General features: G+C 41.5%; 1 protein-coding gene across 8 annotated transcripts in view; it reads right to left on the bottom strand.

Annotated features, from left to right (window-relative positions):
• Positions 1 to 13,254: 13,254 nt before the first annotated feature.
• casz1 (castor zinc finger 1) overlaps positions 13,255 to 21,962 on the bottom strand; it is a 293,559-nt gene continuing 284,851 nt past the window's right edge. For 7 of the 8 annotated variants that reach the window (XM_073875363.1, XM_073875362.1, XM_073875365.1 and 4 more), the window contains 4 exons: positions 20,340 to 20,488; positions 20,027 to 20,261; positions 17,884 to 18,213; positions 13,255 to 17,085 (listed from right to left, as the gene is read on the bottom strand). In XM_073875363.1, coding sequence (XP_073731464.1) covers positions 15,857 to 17,085; positions 17,884 to 18,213; positions 20,027 to 20,261; positions 20,340 to 20,488 — 1,943 coding nt within the window. In that variant the 3' untranslated portion in view covers positions 13,255 to 15,856. The remainder of the gene's footprint in view (positions 17,086 to 17,883; positions 18,214 to 20,026; positions 20,262 to 20,339; positions 20,489 to 21,962) is intronic. The other variant, XM_055189424.2, reaches the window with a different exon arrangement.

Raw genomic sequence — 21,962 nt, forward strand, 5'->3', positions numbered from 1 at the left:
TGGTTAATGCCATTAATGTTTATTTTTTTAGTCATTGTATACAACTAGTCAACTAAATAAATATAAAATGGTAAAGATGAATACACATTTATACATTGATTTAATAGATTTATAGCATTTTGAAATAAAAAACTGTCATGGATTTATTGCATTTTGTGGAAAAATAATTAGTTTTTATAATAAATCTTTGAAAATCAAGTTACGGATTTGAATTTTTTATGTTTTTATAACCTAAAGATGCTATGTGAAAGTTTGTAACAGAAAATAGTGGTTTTCATCTTGTCACTTTTGGTATAGAAAACACGTTTTTACCGAAATTTGTCAAAATGGATTTATTGCGTTTTGGAACCAAACTCTTCATATGTATATGTATGTGTCTGTGTTTAAATATACATAATTATTACGCACAGCACAGACACATATATTATGCAAAAATGCACTTTTATTTTATATGGGATTAATCGTGATTAATCTTTGCCCAGCACTAAAAATAGAAAATATTACCTAACTTGGTTGTGGATGGTTGTGGGCGGGACCTGCGCAATGTCAGTTTGTTCAGAAAATGCCAAAAGCTGTTTTACAGGAATTTTAAAAAAAAGGAGTGGGCAGATTTTTATCATTACAGGGTGGTTGTGTACAAACACAGATGACACAGTTATGTTTAAACAACATCTTATCTTAATTAATTTGCTTAAAGTATAAACATACTTTTACTGCTTAAACTTTCGATTGTTGTTGTTAATAATAAGTTATAAAATGGGTTATTTTCAACACAGAAAAGCCCGTTGGGTTGAATGAATCCAGAAAATGTTTATACTTGACCAAACAATGGAATTTTAAAACAACACAGAATTTTAGATTGAAACAACCCAGCATAGGTTAAATTACAACCCAGTGGGTGGTTGTTGTTTTTTTGATCCAACAGAGTAGTTTCATTTAAACCCAACAGTTGTGTTTGTTTATATTTTTAGTGCTGGGCAAAGATTAACAGCGATTAATCACATACAAAATAAAAGTGTTTTTTTTTTTGCATAATATATGTGTGTGTACTTTGTCTAATTATTATGTATATTTAATAGGGCTGTGCAAAAAGATACCGCTAACTATCGTGATAATTTTAACGACAGTGTATCGATTTTTAAATATCTACTATCGATATTTAAAAACCCCATCAAATCCCTCTGTGCATCAAACGACTTTCTCTGCCGCTGCTGTAGTTGTCGCTGTCCAGTTGTCTGTCATATACGGCCATTCGGCCAATGTCTCAGAAGTTAGCGGGAGTGAGAAAATGGCAAAACATTTAAAAACACCTGCAGCTTTCAAAGCCGACGTGTGGAAGCAGTTTGGCTTTAAAAAAAAAGTTTAAAAAAATTCAGCTTTATTTTTTTAACATTTTTGATAAAAAAGGAAAAAGTATTGCAGCATGCAGCATATTGTATCGTATCGTGATACATTATATCATGACCATGTATCATGATATGTATTGTATCGTGAGGCCCTTGCCAATACCCAGCCCTAATATTTAACCACACACACATACATATATTCATTTCAGATTTTTTTATTTATATATCAATCTTTTCAAATGTATATATAATATAAAATATATAAAAATATAAATAAATAAATAAATATATAAACACACTCACATATTATGCCTAAAATTGTAAGCGATTAATCGCGATTAGTCTTTGCGCAGCACTAATTTTGATGCAAATAAAATAATACACGTGACAAAAATAAAATGTGAAACCACTCATTTGACCCTCCTATACATCACTTTCATCACTTGGACTGAATTTAGAACGCATTCCATATTATAGATACCAGCCTATCTTTATATTTAACAATAGCACAACAGGTGTCCCATTAAAGCTGGATCACTGGACACAATCCCGGCCACTGGGGCAGAAAACCTCTCCAAGTTCTCTTAGCTTTGCATGAGAAAGGTCAAGCTTAATTCTACAGGGATTGATTGGAGGGGTGACTTCCTCTTTCCGTCTCAGATAAGATAAGCAGGAGCACACGCGGTGCTGCATGTGTCGGAGGCAGCCTGTTTAATGTTGTGCTAATGTGGGTCCAGACCTCTTAAACACCACTGGGTATCCTACAGTCAAAGGGAGTCCACTGACGGACAGATGGTATCAAGCGCCACAGGACGCTTTCGCTATAGGCTGTTGGAAGTCAACTGTTGCGATTCAATCTGTAAAACATACAGATGTATTTCTATAAGGGTGAGACCCCTGGGATTATATCTTCGAATTCCCCCTTTCTGCCTCTAGAAGACCACTCATCCAAGTTGGAACATTTGGGTCTTAAAACTGTACAGCGTGAGTTTTGACAGAGCGCACCTTTGGGAACATCAAGTACTTTGGCGAGGTGAAAATATGCCAAGGTCACGTGAGACCGCATGCATAAGACCCGAACTCTAACAAAGCCCACTCAAGTCATAAAGCACTTTGTCATCACTTATATGATTGTTCAATCTAGCAGGATTGCATTTCACCCCGCTGTGTGGCTGCTGTCACTTGATGTTCCTCTGGCCCTGTTTCAACTCTAAATGGAACGAATACCCATAGCCCGTCGTCCTCGTGCATGGCTATGGCAGTCAGAACCTGCGAGACATTGGTGGAGGCAGAGGACTGTGGGGCGTGAAAAACAGAAAGGGGTGAAAAACAATAGCGGGCTGTAAAGGAGAAGAATAAATCTCATGGGAGCTGAGAGGGCCTGGAAGTGGGTAATACAGGAGACAATATTTATGAATTGCTCTGTAATGAGCCATCAGCGCCATGGCGCATACGAGAGCCTCGGCGGAGAAAAATGCCCTTGTCCTACACAGGGCATGAAGAGCGTTTTGTGTTATAGAGGGTAGAATGGATTATCTGGGGTGCTTGTCTGCCTGTTGAGGGCCGGGGACTGCAGGGCAACAGGTGCGGCCCTCGCCTGAGCTTGCAAATTAGACGGATCATATAGGCCCGCGCACGTGCGGCAGCTGGAAGATGCCTTGGGGGCGAGGAGGAAGTGAAAGCAAAGGTTGGCCTACACAAGGTTCAGATAGGACTCTCTCCTCCTTCCGTATCTCTGCGGCTTTACGTTTCACATGCAAATGCCGAGCCGGACCCGACGGAGGTGCCGAATAACAATGACATACCCGAAACCCTGTGTGCAGCTATAACTCTTTGCCTAAACCAACAGAGTTGCTTTAAGCTTGGAGCGGAGAGTTTATGCCTTAATTAAGACGATGAATACCACAGCAAACTTCCTCATCACAGTACCTGTGTAATTACAGCAGCTCTGCTATATCCTGCAGCTCAGCGCTTAATGATTGTGGAATAAGTAAGATGTCTGATGCCTGGAGAAATAACTAAGTCTCTTGTACAGCTGGAGGGTTGCGCTGTCATTAACGTGTTTATTAAAGACTGTTTAGAAATGTGTTGCTTGCATAAAACGCTGTGTGCTTTGAAACGCTACTAAGATGTTAGAAGCTATAAAGCCGCTAGGAGACAAAACAGGATGTCGGATATTGGAGTATCTTATTGTTTTCATAATTGTGAGATTTTCTGTTGATTCATGTGTTTGGACAATGTGCAACTACTGTTGGACTAGTTACATATACATGAAGACCCACTGAAGTGCCTTAAAAATGCACAGACTTTGTTTGGGATAATTCCAGCTGAAACAGGAAGTTAGGGTGTGGCATCTATATAATTGTTACATACTGGTACCAAAGAGTGCATATTAGTAACTCAGAGGTACATACCGGTACCAAAGAGTGCCTATTAGTAATGCAGAGGTGCCTATTAGTAACTCAGAGGTGCATAATGGTACCAAAGAGTGCCTATTAGTAACTCGGAGGTACGTACTGGGGGTACATACTGGTACCAAAGAGTGCCTATAGCTACCCCGGGGGTGTGTGCTGGTACCAAATAGTGTCAATAGCTACCTCAGGGGTGCGTGCTGGTAGCAAAGAGTGCCTATAGCTACCTCGGGGGTGTGTGCTGGTACCAAAGAGTGCTTATAGCTACCTCGAGGGTGCGTGCTGGTACCAAAGAGTGCCTATAGCTACCTCGGGGGTGCGTGCTGTTATCAAAGAGTGCCTATAGCTACCTCTGGGGTGCAAGCTGGTAGCAAAGAGTGCCTATAACTACCTCGGGGGTGCGTGCTGTTATCAAAGAGTGCCTATAGCTACCTCGGGGGTGCAAGCTGGTACCAAAGAGTGCCTATAGCTACCTCGGGGGTGCCTGCTGGTACCAAAGAGTGCCTATTAGTAATGCAGAGGTGCGTACTGATACCAAAGAGTGCCTATTAGTAACTCAGAGGTGCATAATGGTTCCAAAGAGTGCCTATTAGTAAATCGGAGGTACATACTGGTAGCAAAAAGTGCCTATAGCTACCTCGGGGGTGCAAGCTGGTAACAAAGAGTGCCTATAACTACCTCGGGGTTGCGTGCTGTTTTCAAAGAGTGCCTATAGCTACCTCGGGGGTGCAAGCTGGTACCAAAGACTGCCTATAGCTACCTCGGGGGTGCAAGCTGGTACCAAAGAGTGCCTATAGCTACCTCGGGGGTGCGTGCTTTTACCAAAGAGTGCCTATAACTACCTTGTGGATGCGTGCTATTACCAAAGAGTGCCTATAGCTACCTTGGGGGTACAAACTGGTACCAAAGAGTGCCTATAACTACCTCATGGATGTGTGCTATTACCAAAGAGTGCCTATAGCTACCTCGAGGGCACATGCTTGTACCAAAGAGTGCCTATAGCTACCCCGGGGGTGTGTGCTGGTACTAAAGAGTGCCTATTAGTAACTCAGAGGTACGTACTGGTACCAAAGGGTGCCTATAGCTACCTCAGGGGTGCGTGCTGGTACCAAAGAGTGCCTACAGCTACCTTGGGGGTGCGTGCTGGTACCAAAGAGTGCCTATAGCTACCTTGAGGGTGCGTACTGGTACCAAAGAGTGCCTATTAGTAACTCAGAGGTGCATAATGGTTCCAAAGAGTGCCTATTAGTAACTCGGAGGTACATACTGGTACCAAAGAGTGCCTATAGCTACCCCGGGGGTGCAAGCTGGTACCAAAGAGTGCCTATAACTACCTCGGGGTTGCGTGCTGTTTTCAAAGAGTGCCTATAGCTACCTCGGGGGTGCAAGCTGGTACCAAAGACTGCCTATAGCTACATCGGGGGTGCAAGCTGGTACCAAAGAGTGCCTATAGCTACCTCGGGGGTGCGTGCTTTTACCAAAGAGTGCCTATAACTACCTTGTGGATGCGTGCTATTATAAAAGAGTGCCTATAGCTACCTTGGGGGTGCGTGCTGGTACCAAAGAGTCCCTATAGCTACCTCGGGGGTGCGTGCTGGTACTAAAGAGTGTCTATAACTACCTCGTGGATGCATGCTATTACCAAAGAGTGCCTATAGCTACCTTGGGGGTGCGTGCTGGTACCAAAGAGTGCCTATAACTACCTCATGGATGTGTGCTATTACCAAAGAGTGCCTATAGCTACCTCGGGGGCACGTGCTTGTACCAAAGAGTGCCTATAGCTACCCCGGGGGTGTGTGCTGGTACCAAAGAGTCCCTATAGCTACCTCGGGGGTGCGTGCTGGTACTAAAGAGTGTCTATAACTACCTCGTGGATGCATGCTATTACCAAAGAGTGCCTATAGCTACCTTGGGGGTGCGTGCTGGTACCAAAGAGTGCCTATAACTACCTCATGGATGTGTGCTATTACCAAAGAGTGCCTATAGCTACCTCGGGGGCACGTGCTTGTACCAAAGAGTGCCTATAGCTACCCCGGGGGGGTGTGCTGGTACTAAAGAGTGCCTATTAGTAACTCAGGTACGTACTGGTACCAAAGGGTGCCTATAGCTACCTCAGGGGTGCGTGCTGGTACCAAAGAGTGCCTACAGCTACCTCGGGGGTGCGTGCTGGTACCAAAGAGTGCCTATAGCTACCTCGAGGGTGCGTACTGGTACCAAAGAGTGCATATTAGTAACTCAGAGGTGCATAATGGTTCCAAAGAGTGCCTATTAGTAACTCGGAGGGACATACTGGTACCAAAGAGTGCCTATAGCTACCTCGGGGGTGCAAGCTGGTACCAAAGAGTGCCTATAACTACCTCGGGGTTGCGTGCTGTTTTCAAAGAGTGCCTATAGCTACCTCGGGGGTGCAAGCTGGTACCAAAGACTGCCTATAGCTACATCGGGGGTGCAAGCTGGTACCAAAGAGTGCCTATAGCTACCTCGGGGGTGCGTGCTTTTACCAAAGAGTGCCTATAACTACCTTGTGGATGCGTGCTATTACCAAAGAGTGCCTATAGCTACCTTGGGGGTACATACTGGTACCAAAGAATGCCTATAGCTACCTCGGGGGTGCGTGCTGGTACCAAAGAGTCCCTATAGCTACCTCGGGGGTGCGTGCTGGTACTAAAGAGTGTCTATAACTACCTCGTGGATGCATGCTATTACCAAAGAGTGCCTATAGCTACCTTGGGGGTGCGTGCTGGTACCAAAGAGTGCCTATAACTACCTCATGGATGTGTGCTATTACCAAAGAGTGCCTATAGCTACCTCGGGGGCACGTGCTTGTACCAAAGAGTGCCTATAGCTACCCCGGGGGGGTGTGCTGGTACTAAAGAGTGCCTATTAGTAACTCAGGTATGTACTGGTACCAAAGGGTGCCTATAGCTACCTCAGGGGTGCGTGCTGGTACCAAAGAGTGCCTACAGCTACCTCGGGGGTGCGTGCTGGTACCAAAGAGTGCCTATAGCTACCTCGAGGGTGCGTACTGGTACCAAAGAGTGCCTATTAGTAATGCAGAGGTGCATAATGGTACCAAAGAGTGCCTATTAGTAACTCGGAGGTACGTACTGGTACCAACGAGTGCCTATAGCTACCTCGGGGGTGTGTGCTGGTACCAAAGAGTGCCTATAACTACCTCGAGGGTGCGTGCTGGTACCAAAGAGTGCCTATAGCTACCTCGAGGGTGCGCACTGGTACCAAAGAGTGCCTATTAGTAACTCAGAGGTGCATAATGGTTCCAAAGAGTGCCTATTAGTAACTCGGAGGTACGTACTGGTACCAACGAGTGCCTATAGCTACCTCGGGGGTGTGTGCTGGTACCAAAGAGTGCCTATAACTACCTCGGGGTGCGTGCTGGTACCAAAGAGTGCCTATAGCTACCTCGAGGGTGCGTGCTGGTACCAAAGAGCGCCTATACCTACCTCGGGGGTGAGTGCTGGTAACAAAGAGTGCCTATAGCTACCTCGAGGGTGCGTGCTGGTACCAAAGAGTGCCTATAGCTACCTTCAGGATGCGTGCTGTTACCAAAGAGTGCCTATAGCTACCTCGGGGGTACGTGCTGGTACCAAAGAGTGCCTATACTACCTCTGTACCAAAGTGCTGGTACCAAAGAATGCCTACCACTACATCGAGGGTGTGGGCTAGTACCAAGGAGTGCCTATAACTACCTCGGGTGTGCGTGCTGTTACCAAATAGTGCCTATAGCTACCTCAGGGGTGCGTGCTGGTACCAAAGGGGGCCTATAACTACCTCGGGGGTGCGTGCTGGTACCAAAGAGTGCCTATAACTACCTTGGGGGTGCGTGCTGGTACCAAAGAGTGCCTATTAGTACCTTGGAGGTGCATACTTGTACCAAATTTATAATGTGCATACAGTATCTGTACCTAATGGTACATATTCTCTACTGAAATAAAACATCTGAAACCAGCCTGCTACATCAGCTAAAACGAGCCAACCAGCTTAGGATGCAAAATCATTAAAAAATATCTCTGTTGTCCTCTATATCAGGATCATTTAAAGTCGCCTATTACATTATTTATTTGAACTTATGCCTAAACTTGGGTTGTCAGTGCAAAATTGTTTCACAAACGTTAAAATCTACAGCAAATATTGTGTGTCCCAACTTTTAAGGCTGCTGTGTTTTAGTATTGCAATGACAAAGTTCCTCTGGTACCTATTAATAGTGTCTGCAAAGTCTCACTTTTTTCTGTTGCAAATATCACATTGGTGATGAGTCGGGTATTATATGACAGTATTTTAAGTGTGTGAAGAGAGAAGACCACTGTGCCATAATGTGAAAGATTAGCACAAGCCCCGTCCCACCTGTTTTCACTTTCTTCTTCATAAGAGGCCGCAGCTGCTGTACCAAACAAGGCATTTTTAACATTCTTATTTATCTCGAACCACTCTAAAGCTTTCGGAAATTGTGTTGTTTCCTTATGGTCTCATAAAAACACATAGCTGATATCTTTAGTATCAAGAGTTAAATGTCATCATAGCCTGCGTGGTATAACCGAAGGCCTGTTTCTCCTCCCTCTAATTTTCTTTGTTTTTCTATCAACCTTGATTTAAGAGTCGGTTAAATGGACAAAATTGGTAGCTGGCTTATATTTCCCCCTCCCTTTTCATTCAATAAGGTTTCATTTAAAAATGTTCTGGTTTGTATCTTTAATACAAAAATATTTGGAGTTTCCAGGTGCCCTCCATATACTGCAGACAAAGCCCCAGCGTTGCTTTAGCCGATGTGAAGTATCAGGATTTATCGTTTGCATTTGCCTGATGTCGTTCAGCGTTGATAGCCTAGACGTGTGATTTCATACAGCCGCGTCTCCATCTGTACACACCATTTTCTCTAAGTATTGAACATTTTCATCTTTCTTCAATACAAGCTAATTGGATTAAGTTTGCGCAATATTCATATTGCCGTGCATTGTGCCCCTGCCAAGCGGCTCTGTTTTATGGCTCCGGTGCCCCGCGTTTCTGCCGTGATCACGGTGCTAAGGACCACATCAACCATCTCCACTCATTCTCAGCAAGCCTGCTGGGCTTTCTCCCGCAAGAAAACCAAGCAATTCTCTGTGGATTCGTGCTAAATTAACCAAATTTACAGCTTAGCACTTAAGGATCTCCTTAGTTGGTAAGTAAATGGCCCTTGCTGGCGCGTGTATGCGCATGTGTGCGAGAGAGTAATGCCTTGTTGCTCCCAATACTCTCTTTCAGGAAGGAGTCGTAAAGGGCTGAAACATCTCCGCTGCGCTCCAGAGATGGCTGCTCAGCCCTTAAGCAAACTGCTTGTAATGTTACAGCTCCCTGCCTGAGTGCCAAAATCTGCAAAACCAGTTTTATTTTGATCATTTTTACAACTATGTAACAAGAAGCGTGCATTTCAAGGCATGTGGATAAGGCATTCAAAGCATTTTTGAGCTTTTGATTCATACTTGTTTAGATCTTGCTATTATGATAATAGTAATAATAGTAATAATTACTATGTAAGTACAAGTAGCTGTATGTAATGCAACAGTATTACTCACAAATTATTCAGAGTTTCTCAATAGAGAGAACTTGTTTTCACTTGCACAAAATTGCTGTAAAAAGGCAAAAATCTGGCACAGTGAGTTTTTGTGTTTGTGTGCTTTTCTCCAAATGCACTCCTTCACTCAAGCTTCAAGCAAAACCTGCGTGTTTTCGACAGGTGTGTCTTTTGTTAATCTTTAGATGAGAAGATATTAAATCATTTTCAATTTCATTATCCCGATCTGCCAAAATTCGTAAACCAGTCTTTTAAGTCTCTGACTAAACACGTTTAAGGTCATATTTATCTCCCCCGATCCAGAACGTAATTGAGCATTTCTTCTCATTTCGGTGTACATGAATACAGAGAATAGCATTTGTACATAGCAGGCCTGTGACATTACCGCCAATAAGGTCTTGTTAAAGTTAAATTGGCTGAATGTGTGTCTAATTCTCTTTTTCCTTTGGGGTCTCTGAACTTAATTTTTCACACAAGCAACAGCTGCTACCGATGGCACGACAGCTCGCTGATGAATCCTTTTTGAAACTCACACCAAAGGTCTCTTAAAATAAAGGCACGCATGAATGGAAAAAGCAAAATGAATGTGAATGCCAAAGGTTAAAAGAGGAAATGAACGGCAATCGCGAGCTAAAAACAGCAATTCTGTGATTGCAGATAGAAACTGAATGATTCAAGCCATGTAATTTGATTGTTTTTCTTATGCATGCACACCATGTTTGTGAGTATAATGCAGCATATAATATAAATTAATGCAATAAAGTATATAGTAATATATAGACAGATTTCTGTAAGAATTCAATAGCTTTATGATTCATTCCTGTGCATCTTAATAGATGATGTATGAGCACCGCTGTTGTGACATATGTGTGTAACACCTGTCACATGTTTCTAAGCCTCATTGTTTCTTGCTGCAACCTGTTCCTGGAACATCATCTCTACGGGCATCAGCGTCACATCTAGACTGAATATGACTGTATCATTCACATACACGCATAACTCAGTGTGTCCCAAAGCCAAATGTAATCATGATGAAAATTTGTTTTTTTATGAGTCATATTTGCAACATGGGGGCAGAAATTGTTGACAGATAAGGGTGAGTATACACACATTTTTAGCAGGGGTTTTGCATTCAAAAAAGTGAATGCATTATACTCTCAATAAAAAGAATAATGGTTACATTTCTGTATGGGAAACATTCATTTTTAACTACAGATTTTTTTCAATAAACTCTTATACTTTGTCTAGTTGTAATGTTTAAGTGTAGCCTACTGTAGATATGGGCTAGGATTAAGGGATGAAGAATATGCTCATGTATTATGTGCTTTATGCAGCAAGTACTAATAAACAGCCAATATGCTAAGTCGGTAAAAGGTCAGGTATATATACAGTAAGTACTGTGCAAAAGTCTAAGGCCACCACCGCCAGACTTGTTGTTTTATTTATTTTTCAATCTATTTTATTAAGATACAAACAGAAAATACAGGAAATATGTACAAAAAATAACCAATTTAATTTTCAGGACTAAATGTCTTCTTTAGGCATCGTCTTTAAAAATGAGGATTTAATTTTATTTAGCTTTATGAGATGCTGAAGTTTCCTGTTATTGCTCAAGTGGAAGAGGAGTTTACCCTAAAAACTTGACACGTCAGTTTTTAATAAAAACTGTATATTCTGAATGTAATAGAGACTGAGAAACAATTATATATGATCCTTCTAACATTGCAAAAAGAACAATCCTTGCATGGTGGCCTAAGACTTTTGCATATATATGTATATATATATATTAGGGCTGTCAAAAGATTAATTGCGATTAATCGCATACAAAATAAAAGTTTTTTGTGTACTGTGTGTAATTATTTTATATATTTAAATACACACATGTTAATGTTTGTATTTAAGAAACATGTAAATGTATATTTATGTATATTTTGATATATTTTATAAATAAAAATATACCTAAATAAATTTTTTCTTAAATTCATACATTTATATATACATAATAAATACACACACACACAGTATATTATGCAAACACACACTTTTATTTTGTATGTGATTAATCGCGATTAATGTTTTGATAGCCCTAATATAACTAGGACTTCAAAAGGGAAAAAATCTTATAAAAGGATGCTAGGAGTAACTTCTGTTTTAAATGCTGTATTAATATTGTAAAAAAAAAATAACTAGGCTATTTAATGGCAAGTTCTGTGATAACTTACCCTCTATACTACTGTCAGTAACCGGCAATGTGCTCAGTGTCACTGAAAAAAAATTATTTATTCAATTTACTCAATTTTTTAAGGTAAGTGTTCGCAATCAATTTATTTAAGGTACATTTAAACAAAGAAAATTACAAAAACAAAACAAAAAAACTTTGTTTAAATGTAGCTTAAATAAATTGATTGCAACCACTTAACTTTAAAAAAATGGAGTAAATTAAATTAATATTGTTTTAGTGTAAAGCTTACAATACACTCTTTTAAAAATTACAGCAATAATGCCAAAGAACCTTTTTGGTTCCACAAAAAACTATTTAGTCAAAGGTTCTTTCGTTTATACATTTTTATAACCAGAAGAACCTTTTTTTCACCCTATAAAACCCTTTGTGAAACCGAAAGGTTCTTCAGATGTTGCTTTAAAGAACCATTTAGACAGAAAAGATTCTTCAATAGCATCCTGAAGCTCCTTTTTTAAGCGTGTAATAGCTTTTTGTAACCCAGATTTTGTTTCTAAATGTTAATATTTAGAAAAAAATTGCCCTGAGATTTAATAAAACAGTGTGACAACTGGTCTCTTTTTTATATAATTTATATAATCTTATTCCATTTAATATCCTTAAGTAATTTTCCTTAATAATCTACAGTACAATAAGGTCATCTGTCATTTCAACAGCAGCCTACACTAGTTTGAAGGTGGTTTCCGTCTGGTTTTTGTGTAATATAATTTTCCTAGTAGTTTTTCTTTTTTTTCTAAGATTATATGCAGGATGCCAGCTGGCAGACAGATGGTGGTGGCTTTACACGTTTTTTATTTAAAGACACATCATAAGGAAAAGGAGGGTGAAGGAAGAGAACAGCTGTAGCGTGTGAGACAGGATGGTTTGTCGGTCATAGCAGAATGTGGAGTGCAACAACTATTTGTAAATAAAGATTCTTAAGCATTAAAGGTCTAAAGTTCAGCTAAAATTACAAAATGGCGTAATACTAACATGAATCAGAATTGTAAATATATATTTATCTGTTGCCACATAGATATGGTAACCTTTTCAAAAATACACATTTGCACCTAAACAGTACCTCATATTTTCATAATGGTTCCAAAGAGTGCTTAATAATAGGTGCATATGGGTACCAAATGTGTCTAAATATTAGGACTTTTAAAGGCCACTTCACACTGGTCAGACAGACACCAACAGACGCGTCTGTTGGAGTCTGTCTGACCAGTGTGAAACCCCTGTTGGCAGTTGTTGGATCAAAGTCAATGAGACTTTAGAATGTGGTTGTCTGTTGGTGTCTGTTGGGTCTGTTGGTGTCTGTTGGAGTTGGTAGTTGTCTGACCAGTGTGAACTGGCCTTTAAAGGGTTAACTCGTCTCCAGTGACAGCTAGAGATCATTTCTGACTGCTTTTCTGACAGTGTATGAAATGAAGGGCTGGCTCTCTAGAGGAAAAGAATGATGCTGAAATACTATTTTCCTTCCTCTGTTGGGCGTCCCCTGTGTCGTACCACAGAACCGGGGCCTTGTGCCCTTTAACAGTGTTCGTCTCAGTGGGTGAGGGCTTATTAACTGCAGCCTCATTAAACCCTTTCTCTACAGCCCAGCAGTGCTACCCAGACAAACCCCAGTGCATTCTGGGATAGCGACCTATGATACGGCTCCGACACAAATCACAAGTGAACACATGAGCTGAAACACCGTGTGGAACATTTGCATTGTTAGAATAATTATAATTTCTTTATTTTGACTCTTTACAAATCCTGCTATTTTACACACATAAAATGTATTCAAGTGCACAGTATTTCTCCCAGGCAAAAAGCCATTTCAGTGTTTTTATCGGGAGGAAGAAATCGGCGCGTACTGCCTTGCACTTGAGACCAGAGAACACAACGTCCTGTGAGAGGGGCATGCCATATGCAAAATACATGTCAACAAATTTAAATAAAACACACAAAAACAGTAACAAACAAAACAGAGTTCTGGGTGGTATGATATCCAATGGACATTGTTATTGTGATTCGAGCATGATATACAGCTTTGAAAAATATGATTTCGAAACGTAAAAGGTAGAAATGCACACTCCACTGTTCAGTGCTACAATAATGGGACTCGTATAAATTTAATTACCACTAATTCCTCTAACACTATGGGAAAACCATAGCAATAACAACACGACCTCGCAAACACTCATTTCTCACACACACACACGCACACACATACAAGCAAACTATACCGGTGTTATTTCGGTTTTTAACTTTATTCTCCTTTTTATTTTCTGTTTAAAGGAAGCTTTGAATCAAAGAGCATTTTTGTTCATATATAGTTTTTACAGAAGAAAATACTATACAACCTTTTCCCTCCTGAAACAATATTTCAACGATAATCATCTACACATTTAGTTTCCTATATTATAATAGTTCTTTCAAAGCTGCGTTTAGGAAATAATTAATCGTAATTTCCTCGCCTCACTTTTCCTTGTTAAATTCAACAGAGGCTAAGCAAACAAAAATCATTTATTTTTTGTTGTTTGTAATTTGGAGCGGAGCACTGCAATAATTTCCTCTGTATAGAATTCATTTAAATTACAGTCAACATTAGTGTTACGCGTTTGGCAGGCCAGGTCCTAGCATGCCTGAAATCATTCAATCTTGGAAGCAAAGAAAATCTTTTTTTTTGTCTTTTTTCCTTAAATGAAACACAGAGCAACAGAATCTTCATCACACTGAAGACTATTTGTGCATTAAAGCAAAGTGAACTAAACAACATTGTAAAGCAAATTCCCTGTTAAAAGATATTATGTCATCATTTCAAAAGGTAAAAATGAACCTAAAAGTGCAAAAAACACCCTAAAATTTTCTCATCGCAACGTCACATAAATATTAAATAACGTGTCATTATTGGAGCGAAACCACAGCTGTAATGAGAAAACAAAAGCTTGAAACATTGTTTTCTGTACAATTCATAAAATCACACGCTTTCCGTTACCAGCGCCAGCATTCTCGCAATGTCTCTGTGATGTCTGTCCTCCATTTAGCCCTCTAGAAAAAACAGTCTCTTTCCTTTTAGAAATAGATATATGAGGCTTCTGAAAAAAAGAAGCTTCAAAAAGCCAGTCTCCATCCTCTTCGTTTTTTCATGCTACAGAAACAGTGAAGGAAAGCGAAAAATAACACCTACAAACGTCTTGTTTTTCCCTACATTCCGAGACACTCGTCTCCTGCTTTGTGTTTGATGGATACTTAAGTACATCTATCCGTGGATGAGAAAAACAAAAAAGACACAGCTGTAATCTCCCGTTCATCCTGGGCAGTAGCACCATCATCACATTAAAAACTTGCCGAAACACGGGGGCACGAACGAACCCCCCCGTCACAATAGAACCCATTTACAGTGAGACACTTCCACGTCATGCCTGTGCAATTACAAAATAATGCAAACGAAAAGCCATAGTAATGCGATTTCTTAAATAGAAGCTCGAGTGTCCACTCTCATCTATACAAAAGTGCGCTGAATGAATATGCAATGCCAAATGGGTCCTCGTTGAAAAAAAGGAACACAAATCGAGTGATAGCTGCGGTCACTGAAATCGGTGCTTTATGGCCTCGAGCATTGCAGTCACCGGGTACAGTTTGAGTCCTGAAGATGCGGGCGAACGTCCATGTGGAATGGAGCCTATGACATCACCGACCATGACGGTAGGTTTAAGTGAGAACTGTAAATAATAATAATAAAAAAATAGAATCGACTGAAAAACGGAGAAGCTTTGATGCAGGCCCCTGCACTTCAATAATATTAACAGTGTTGTTTCTGAATCAGCAACGTTCTTTATAAAAGATTTCCTGCAATGTACTTCGTCTGTTCTTTTTGTTTGGTACAAGGGTCCTCCCATCCAGTGACTGCAATTAAAATGTACATTGACGTCCACACACATCTACTTTATATAGATATTTATATATAGAGAGATTGTTTTTTTTCCTTATTTTGTCCACACACAAAAAGTAACAAATGAAATCGAATAAATTAAAGTCAAACATGCACACACACAAAAGACCGATGTGTAGGAAAAGGTTTACATAGCCACCCATGTGTAAAAGAGGGCCTCGTCTGTCTATTTCTGTTCATTTTTAATGCATAATTAAATTAATAATGTTGGTCATCTTGTAAACATCATCATAAATCATTTTGGGCCTTCACTTTACTTGTGTAGTTGGTTGTTTTCCTGTCATCTGCAGCATCTCTAAGCATGATAAATGAGGCCACTTAAACTTGCGTTTGTTCGGGGAATTCATAGTTCTCCTTCTACAGCATAGATTAGGGCTCAGTCTCCGGCTCCTCCTGATCCAGTTGGGAAGTCTCGGCGTGGTTCATGGAAGCATCAAAACTCTCACCGTTGTCTTTGTCCACCTCTGGCATGGAATCTTCATACGAGTCTGTGTTCATGTCCTCATCTTCTTCATCATCGTCGTCGTCGTCATCCTCGACTAACGGCTCCTCGTCGGCCGAGAGGTCGTCTTCTAGATCTCCGGACGTGCCGGTAGTGTCGTCCTGAGGATTGGTCAGGCCCATTGAGGCAGCGGGGCCAGAACCGGCAGCCAGGGACAGTGTCTCCTGATGCATCTTCTTGCTCAGGTCCATAGAGTCACTGAGGCCCAATCCAGCAGCATTTTTCAGGAAGAACAGGGAGCCGTTGGTGTCCGTTCCAAGGTTCAGAGAGCCGTCAAGGTTTACTGCGGATCCCAGACGGTCGTACTCACCGGCGCTCCCGGTTGAAGGAAGATACATGGCCATATTGTTGTGGGTGCTGGGTGAGGTTGGGGGCAGGTTCATGGACACTGGGGGCATGGCCAGGCCTGCGTGATGGTGGTTGCCTTCTCGGTTGGGGGACACAGAAGGTAGTTCTCCCCGCTCCTGCTTCTCATGCTTGCGCTTGTGGGAATCCATCTGGGACATCCCCACCACTGTGTGCTTGCACTCTGGGTAGGTACAGTGAAAATGCGAACACTTGAGCTTGTACTTGCAGTCGGCTACTTCGCAGTCTACGCTGGAGCTGAACTGACAGAATCCTGCCGCGCTGATCACGTCCTGCTTGCCGTGGTGTTTTCGGTGCGCTGTAACCTTGGTGCTGTCCGTGCATCGGAAGCCGCAGCGCAGACAGTGGAAATGGGTGCTGTTGCCGGAGAACTGGCAGTCGGGGAAGTTGCAGCACAAGGAAGATTTGAAGCGCTTGAAGTCATCCAGAACCAGGTTGTCCACGCGGTCATGGTGCTGGGCATGTTTGTACATGTGGGTGCGGCCGCAGAACTTGTAGCCGCAGTTCTCCCGTGTGCAGTGGTAGTGGGTGACCTTCAGGGAGAATTGGCAAGCCGGGTCCTTGCAGTCCTCGTAGAGATCATAGCGGCGGAAGCCCTCCAGCATCATGCCTTCGTCGAGCATCTTGCGAGATGAGGCCGTCTTGCGTCGCTTGCCGAAGGGTGACATGTCCTCGATGATCCAAAAGCGTTTCTTGGAGCCGGTTGCCGTGGGAATAGAGATGGTGTTACCTGGAGGTAAAAAGGGTGTTTACAGGTTAGGTGTCAAGGAGAAAAAGTGATTCTGGCCAAAAGACACATGGCCCATCAAAGCTACCCAAAATGGTGCCTTTGCTATAATGTGATTCCATGTCATAATCAGACAGAGGTCAGTGCCATTTGTATAATTTGCTGGATGACATTTTAACGTGAGTGCCTCTCGCATAGGTATAGCGAGAGTTCAGGCTACTGTACATCTGGCTTTATGGGAAAGCAGGATTCCCTCCCATAAGCCTGAGGTCAGCGCTAATGATGTGCACCCAGTACTGGCCAGCAGGAATCACATGACTCTATTAAACCCTGGCAAGATTAAACTATCCCTTTACAGCAGGCTACTAATGGACAACATTTAAACAGCAGACATAATGGCAGGTGTGCAATCTACTAGACAGCGCCAAAACCAATACATTGGCTTGTATGAAGTAAATTGCATGTGTAGGAAGATGTTTTAAAGCCAGGCAATGTTTTAAAGCCCCCATGAAACCAGCACAGTTTTCTTTCCTGTACTAAAAACCAAAAGATGTGGTATGACCAAGTCGTCAATTTTTATTTGTTTCCCAGAAAAGAACATTTTGCTTGAGTTGTAATGTATCTGCAAAACATTCTTGTAAATCTGCAAAAATGTAAGAGTACACTACCACACAGTTCTCATAGACTAAAAACTACTCGTATTTTGTTCATGGGGTCTTTAAAAATCAGGTTAATTTTTTTCCTAACCCAAACTATCGTTACACTAGAGCTGCAGTGTTCAGGTGGAGACGGGATAAGTACCTGCAGCGTCCTGAACTATAGGGACGTCATTTTTAACCGAAGACGAAGTCGAAATGACGGGGCTGAAAGCTGGTGTGTTGGTTGGCATGACAACACTCCTACTGGCTCCAAGAGAGGCGCTGAGCAGAGAGTATGACAGACAGGATGGGGAGATAAGGTATGGGAGCGAGGGGAGTGGCGGCCGGAGAAGAGCCGAGGAGAGAGATGGAGGTTGACCCTGGAACGCGGGCTGATGAGAAGGTGGTGGTGGTGGAGGAAGAGGTGCAGATTGAGAAGGAGGAGAATCAGCAGAGGTAGTGGTGGCAGGGGCAGGGACCTGACAGCCTGGTCCTACAGAGACACAGTGCCACGGAAGGACGAAAAAAAGACAGACACAGGAAGGTACAAACAGAAGGGTGGGTAGAAAAGGAAAGAGATCAAGTAATGAAATAATGAAAGCCAAATGACAACAGCCAAAAGCAACAGTGATGAGAATGGAAGATAACATTTCAAATCAAACCATAAAAATCAATTCAGTGAAGGAAAGCTAAGATTCAAAGAGCAAAAGCCCAGATTTAAAGGTGCCTTAAGCGACGAAAGCCGTTTTGCAAACTTCTTCCATTTTTACATGTACATGTCTGCTAACCGCAAATTTACGGGTCACTTTTTTGTCATGCACAAATGCTAGCAATCACATTTAGGTTCAATTTTATTCATAGTTAATCTGTTTATGGAAAACAATGAATACTGTTGTCGTATTAGCCATAGCTTACATGCAACATAACATGCAATTTTACAGTAAACCACATTACATACAGTAACCATTACATTAGGATATACAGTACAGCAATATTTTCCCTTGCTAAACAAAGTGTCTTCAAATTTTATGGTGGTCTAAAAAAAGTTTAGGACGCACCTAGATTCTTTATTACTGTTTACCAACAAGTGTGATTTCTTTGTGCATCTACACTTTAACATTTTTAATGCCTTAAAGTTTTTACAGTAAGTATAATCGTATTGGCTTTACAAGTCATCTCTACTTAGTATTTTACATTTTGCTTACAGTTTAACTTATAAAAACAAGTTGAGTGACTCGAAGTTATAGAAAATATCAAAATTTAAAATAAAAAGTTTGATTTGATTAAACTTAAAAAATGTAAGCAGCTAAAAATTCTTTATAGTCAGTCCTTCCAGAAAAACGCGGAGTGTTGCTGGCAAAAATCCTTGATCTTGCGGCCACGATGGAATATGCGGGATATTTTTGCAATTTTATGCGACGAAATTGCGGGAATTTGCCATAATTGCGGGAACTTGCAAAAACTGTTTGCAGCTTTTGCAGTTTTTCATTGATGTTCACGTCGCGTAATTACGTCACTTCCTAACATTCCCATAACAACAGGGAACATGGCTGCGCATGTGTGAAGTAAATGCAACATTTTTCAACTTTCTGCTAAGATATATATGACTTTTGCTACGAAAATGCGGGAATTTCAAATCATGCAAGCCCCGCATATTTTGCGAGCAGAAATCTGCAATTTATGCGGCGAAAGTGCGACGTATTTCAAAAATGCGGCCCTCGCATAAATATGCGGATTTGGTTGATTATGCGTTGAATCACATAATCGCGTTTTTCTGGAGGGACTGTATAGTGTACTTTTACAATCTGTCTGATACTTTGAATATTTTATTACAAAAAATGCACTTTAAGCACCTTTAAGCCCAGAGAAGAAGGCTGATAACGTGTGCTGCCCGAGTGCAGGCGGCCAAGTACAATGACTGAAGAGATGGGATGCCTCAGTTATGGAGTCGCCACGGGGACGGAGTTAATGTGAGCTGTGCGCGTGGAGGACTATATAACAAATTTAGTGCTCTATAATTTAATAAATATCATTACAGTGGGAAACATTTGGTGGCTCTGATGCTACATGAAGTTTATGAGTCACAGCAAAAAAGATTCAGGAAGAGTAGCGGTTTTTACGCGACTATATGTCAGGGGAGCACAAAAGGCCCACAGGTCACCAACACAACAAACCAGCAGCACTGGTAAAATCTGATTGACCTTAAGAATTCTTTTAAATATTTCCTATGTGGTTGCGTTCAGTCATTTACAAAATATAGCGGTTTGTTACAGTAGCCTAATCAAGTGTTGCTGAGGTGGACTCACCTGCTGGAGAGCTATCATTGCCCACAGGGGTGCTGGTGCAACTGCGGTCTTGGTTGGAGGACTCTGAGGAGAGACCGAGCGGACTTCCACCACCAGTGTAGTCCATGTAATCTTCATTGTCCTCCATCATGTTGGAGTAGTTTGATGTCAGACCAGGATGGCTGCCCGCCACACCTGATGATGCTAGATTGGCCAGGTGCTGCATCTCTTCAGAACGGTGGGCATGAGAGACCACCTACAGAACGACATGCAAAACCATTACATGCAGAAGGAGAAACATTTGAGGTGGTACGTTATAGGAAATAGCAGGTACCTGAGAAGGAACTCGATCGAAGTTTTTCCCCAGCATCCGCCTCATGTGTTTGCGGGCATGGGAGGTCATCTGGTGCTTAAGCAGGAAGGAGAACTGACAGCCTTCACGGATACAATGAAAGTGGCTGTTAACTTGGTTGTATTTGCAGCCTGCAAGAAACGAGCAACAGAATTAACTCGAGCAAAGACCGTCTTTGGTTTCAGGGACAACATACATCATGGACTCTCAATGAGGTAATGAGGACATTGTGCTTCCGTCCCGCGCCTGCATAATGCAGAGAGACAGAGCAGATGAGTCCAGTGTCACACTGGGAAAGTCGAACCTTTTGAAGATTAGACCTGTGGTGCTCTTTTATTACAATGACATCTTTTATTCAATTTGGAATTTACATAAATACATTCTGCATTCGGAGAAGCAATAATGCACAACCCTGCAAACCAAAGTAAACACACAATTATTTCCATATTAAATTCATTTTTCACGACCTATCTGTTGCCGGTGTGTCGCCGCGCCCCCTCCAAACACGTCTATCGTCTCGTTTTTTGTTTTTTTTCTTATGCGAAGGGCCTGATACTGATTTTAATTGCTATATGTTTGAAAATTTACAGACTGCCTCTGTGCACTAATCCAATATTGTAAGGCGCTCATCATAATTTTATTGTGAATAATGCGCGCTGCAATAATTGAAAGAGTAGCATTCGAGGCAGGTGCGGGCTTGTCCGTTACCATGGTACCCGTGGCATCGTGCGCCTGTCGTCAGATTGCTTTTGTACACAAGGGGTGATATACTTTAAAAAGGTAAATATGAGCACATGCTGACATATTAGGGCTCTTTGTGCCACTAGATCCTGGTAACCTCATCCCTGGTGCTGTTTAATGTTACTGCTATGGATACCAGAGTCCCACTCCAGCTGAACCATCAATTCTTTATGACTCTATGGCTCGCTTTTGTCACAAGTCCCTGGGTTGTACCGCTAACAATACGACTGGAGAGATCAGAGACCATACGAACCAGGAGTGTCTTGGGCAGGGGCTTAAAGTGAGACAATGCTGTTGATATTAAAAATGACTGAATTTAGCCCCTTAATTTATTTGATGCTGAGTTACTGTATTTTCTTATAATGGCTCAGCGCTACTGTATATACACACAAAATTTCAAGAGCTATATATTTTAATTGAAGTATGCACAGTGCCGTCTGTTAAGATGTGGGAAAATAAAACACAAACTTTGAATCTGCCTGCTCGTGATGATGATCGAGGCTTGAAAAAGAGCAACACAAACAGACTGAGCTCGACAGGCACAGTAATTAACAAACATATGTAATTGCTCATTCCTGACAGGTTAAATATACCCAAGAAAACAACCTCCATTTGATTGCCTACTATAAATACTGAAGTATTAATGTATGACAAAAAGGCAGACACAATTTTTCTTGGCCCGTTTTTTGTTTTACCTAAACGAAACGTTCACGACTTTACAATGAGACAAGGCCGACTTTAATTCGTGTTTGTTCTGAACAATGCAAACGGTTGCGAGCTGACTCAGCGCAAACTGTGCATCGACAAAACAGTAATGCACAACTGATAGGATAACATCATCCGGGAAACATATTCAGAAGTGAG

The sequence above is a fragment of the Misgurnus anguillicaudatus genome, chromosome 13 (genome assembly GCF_027580225.2).
Source record: "Misgurnus anguillicaudatus chromosome 13, ASM2758022v2, whole genome shotgun sequence".
Taxonomy (NCBI): Eukaryota; Metazoa; Chordata; class Actinopteri; order Cypriniformes; family Cobitidae; genus Misgurnus; species Misgurnus anguillicaudatus.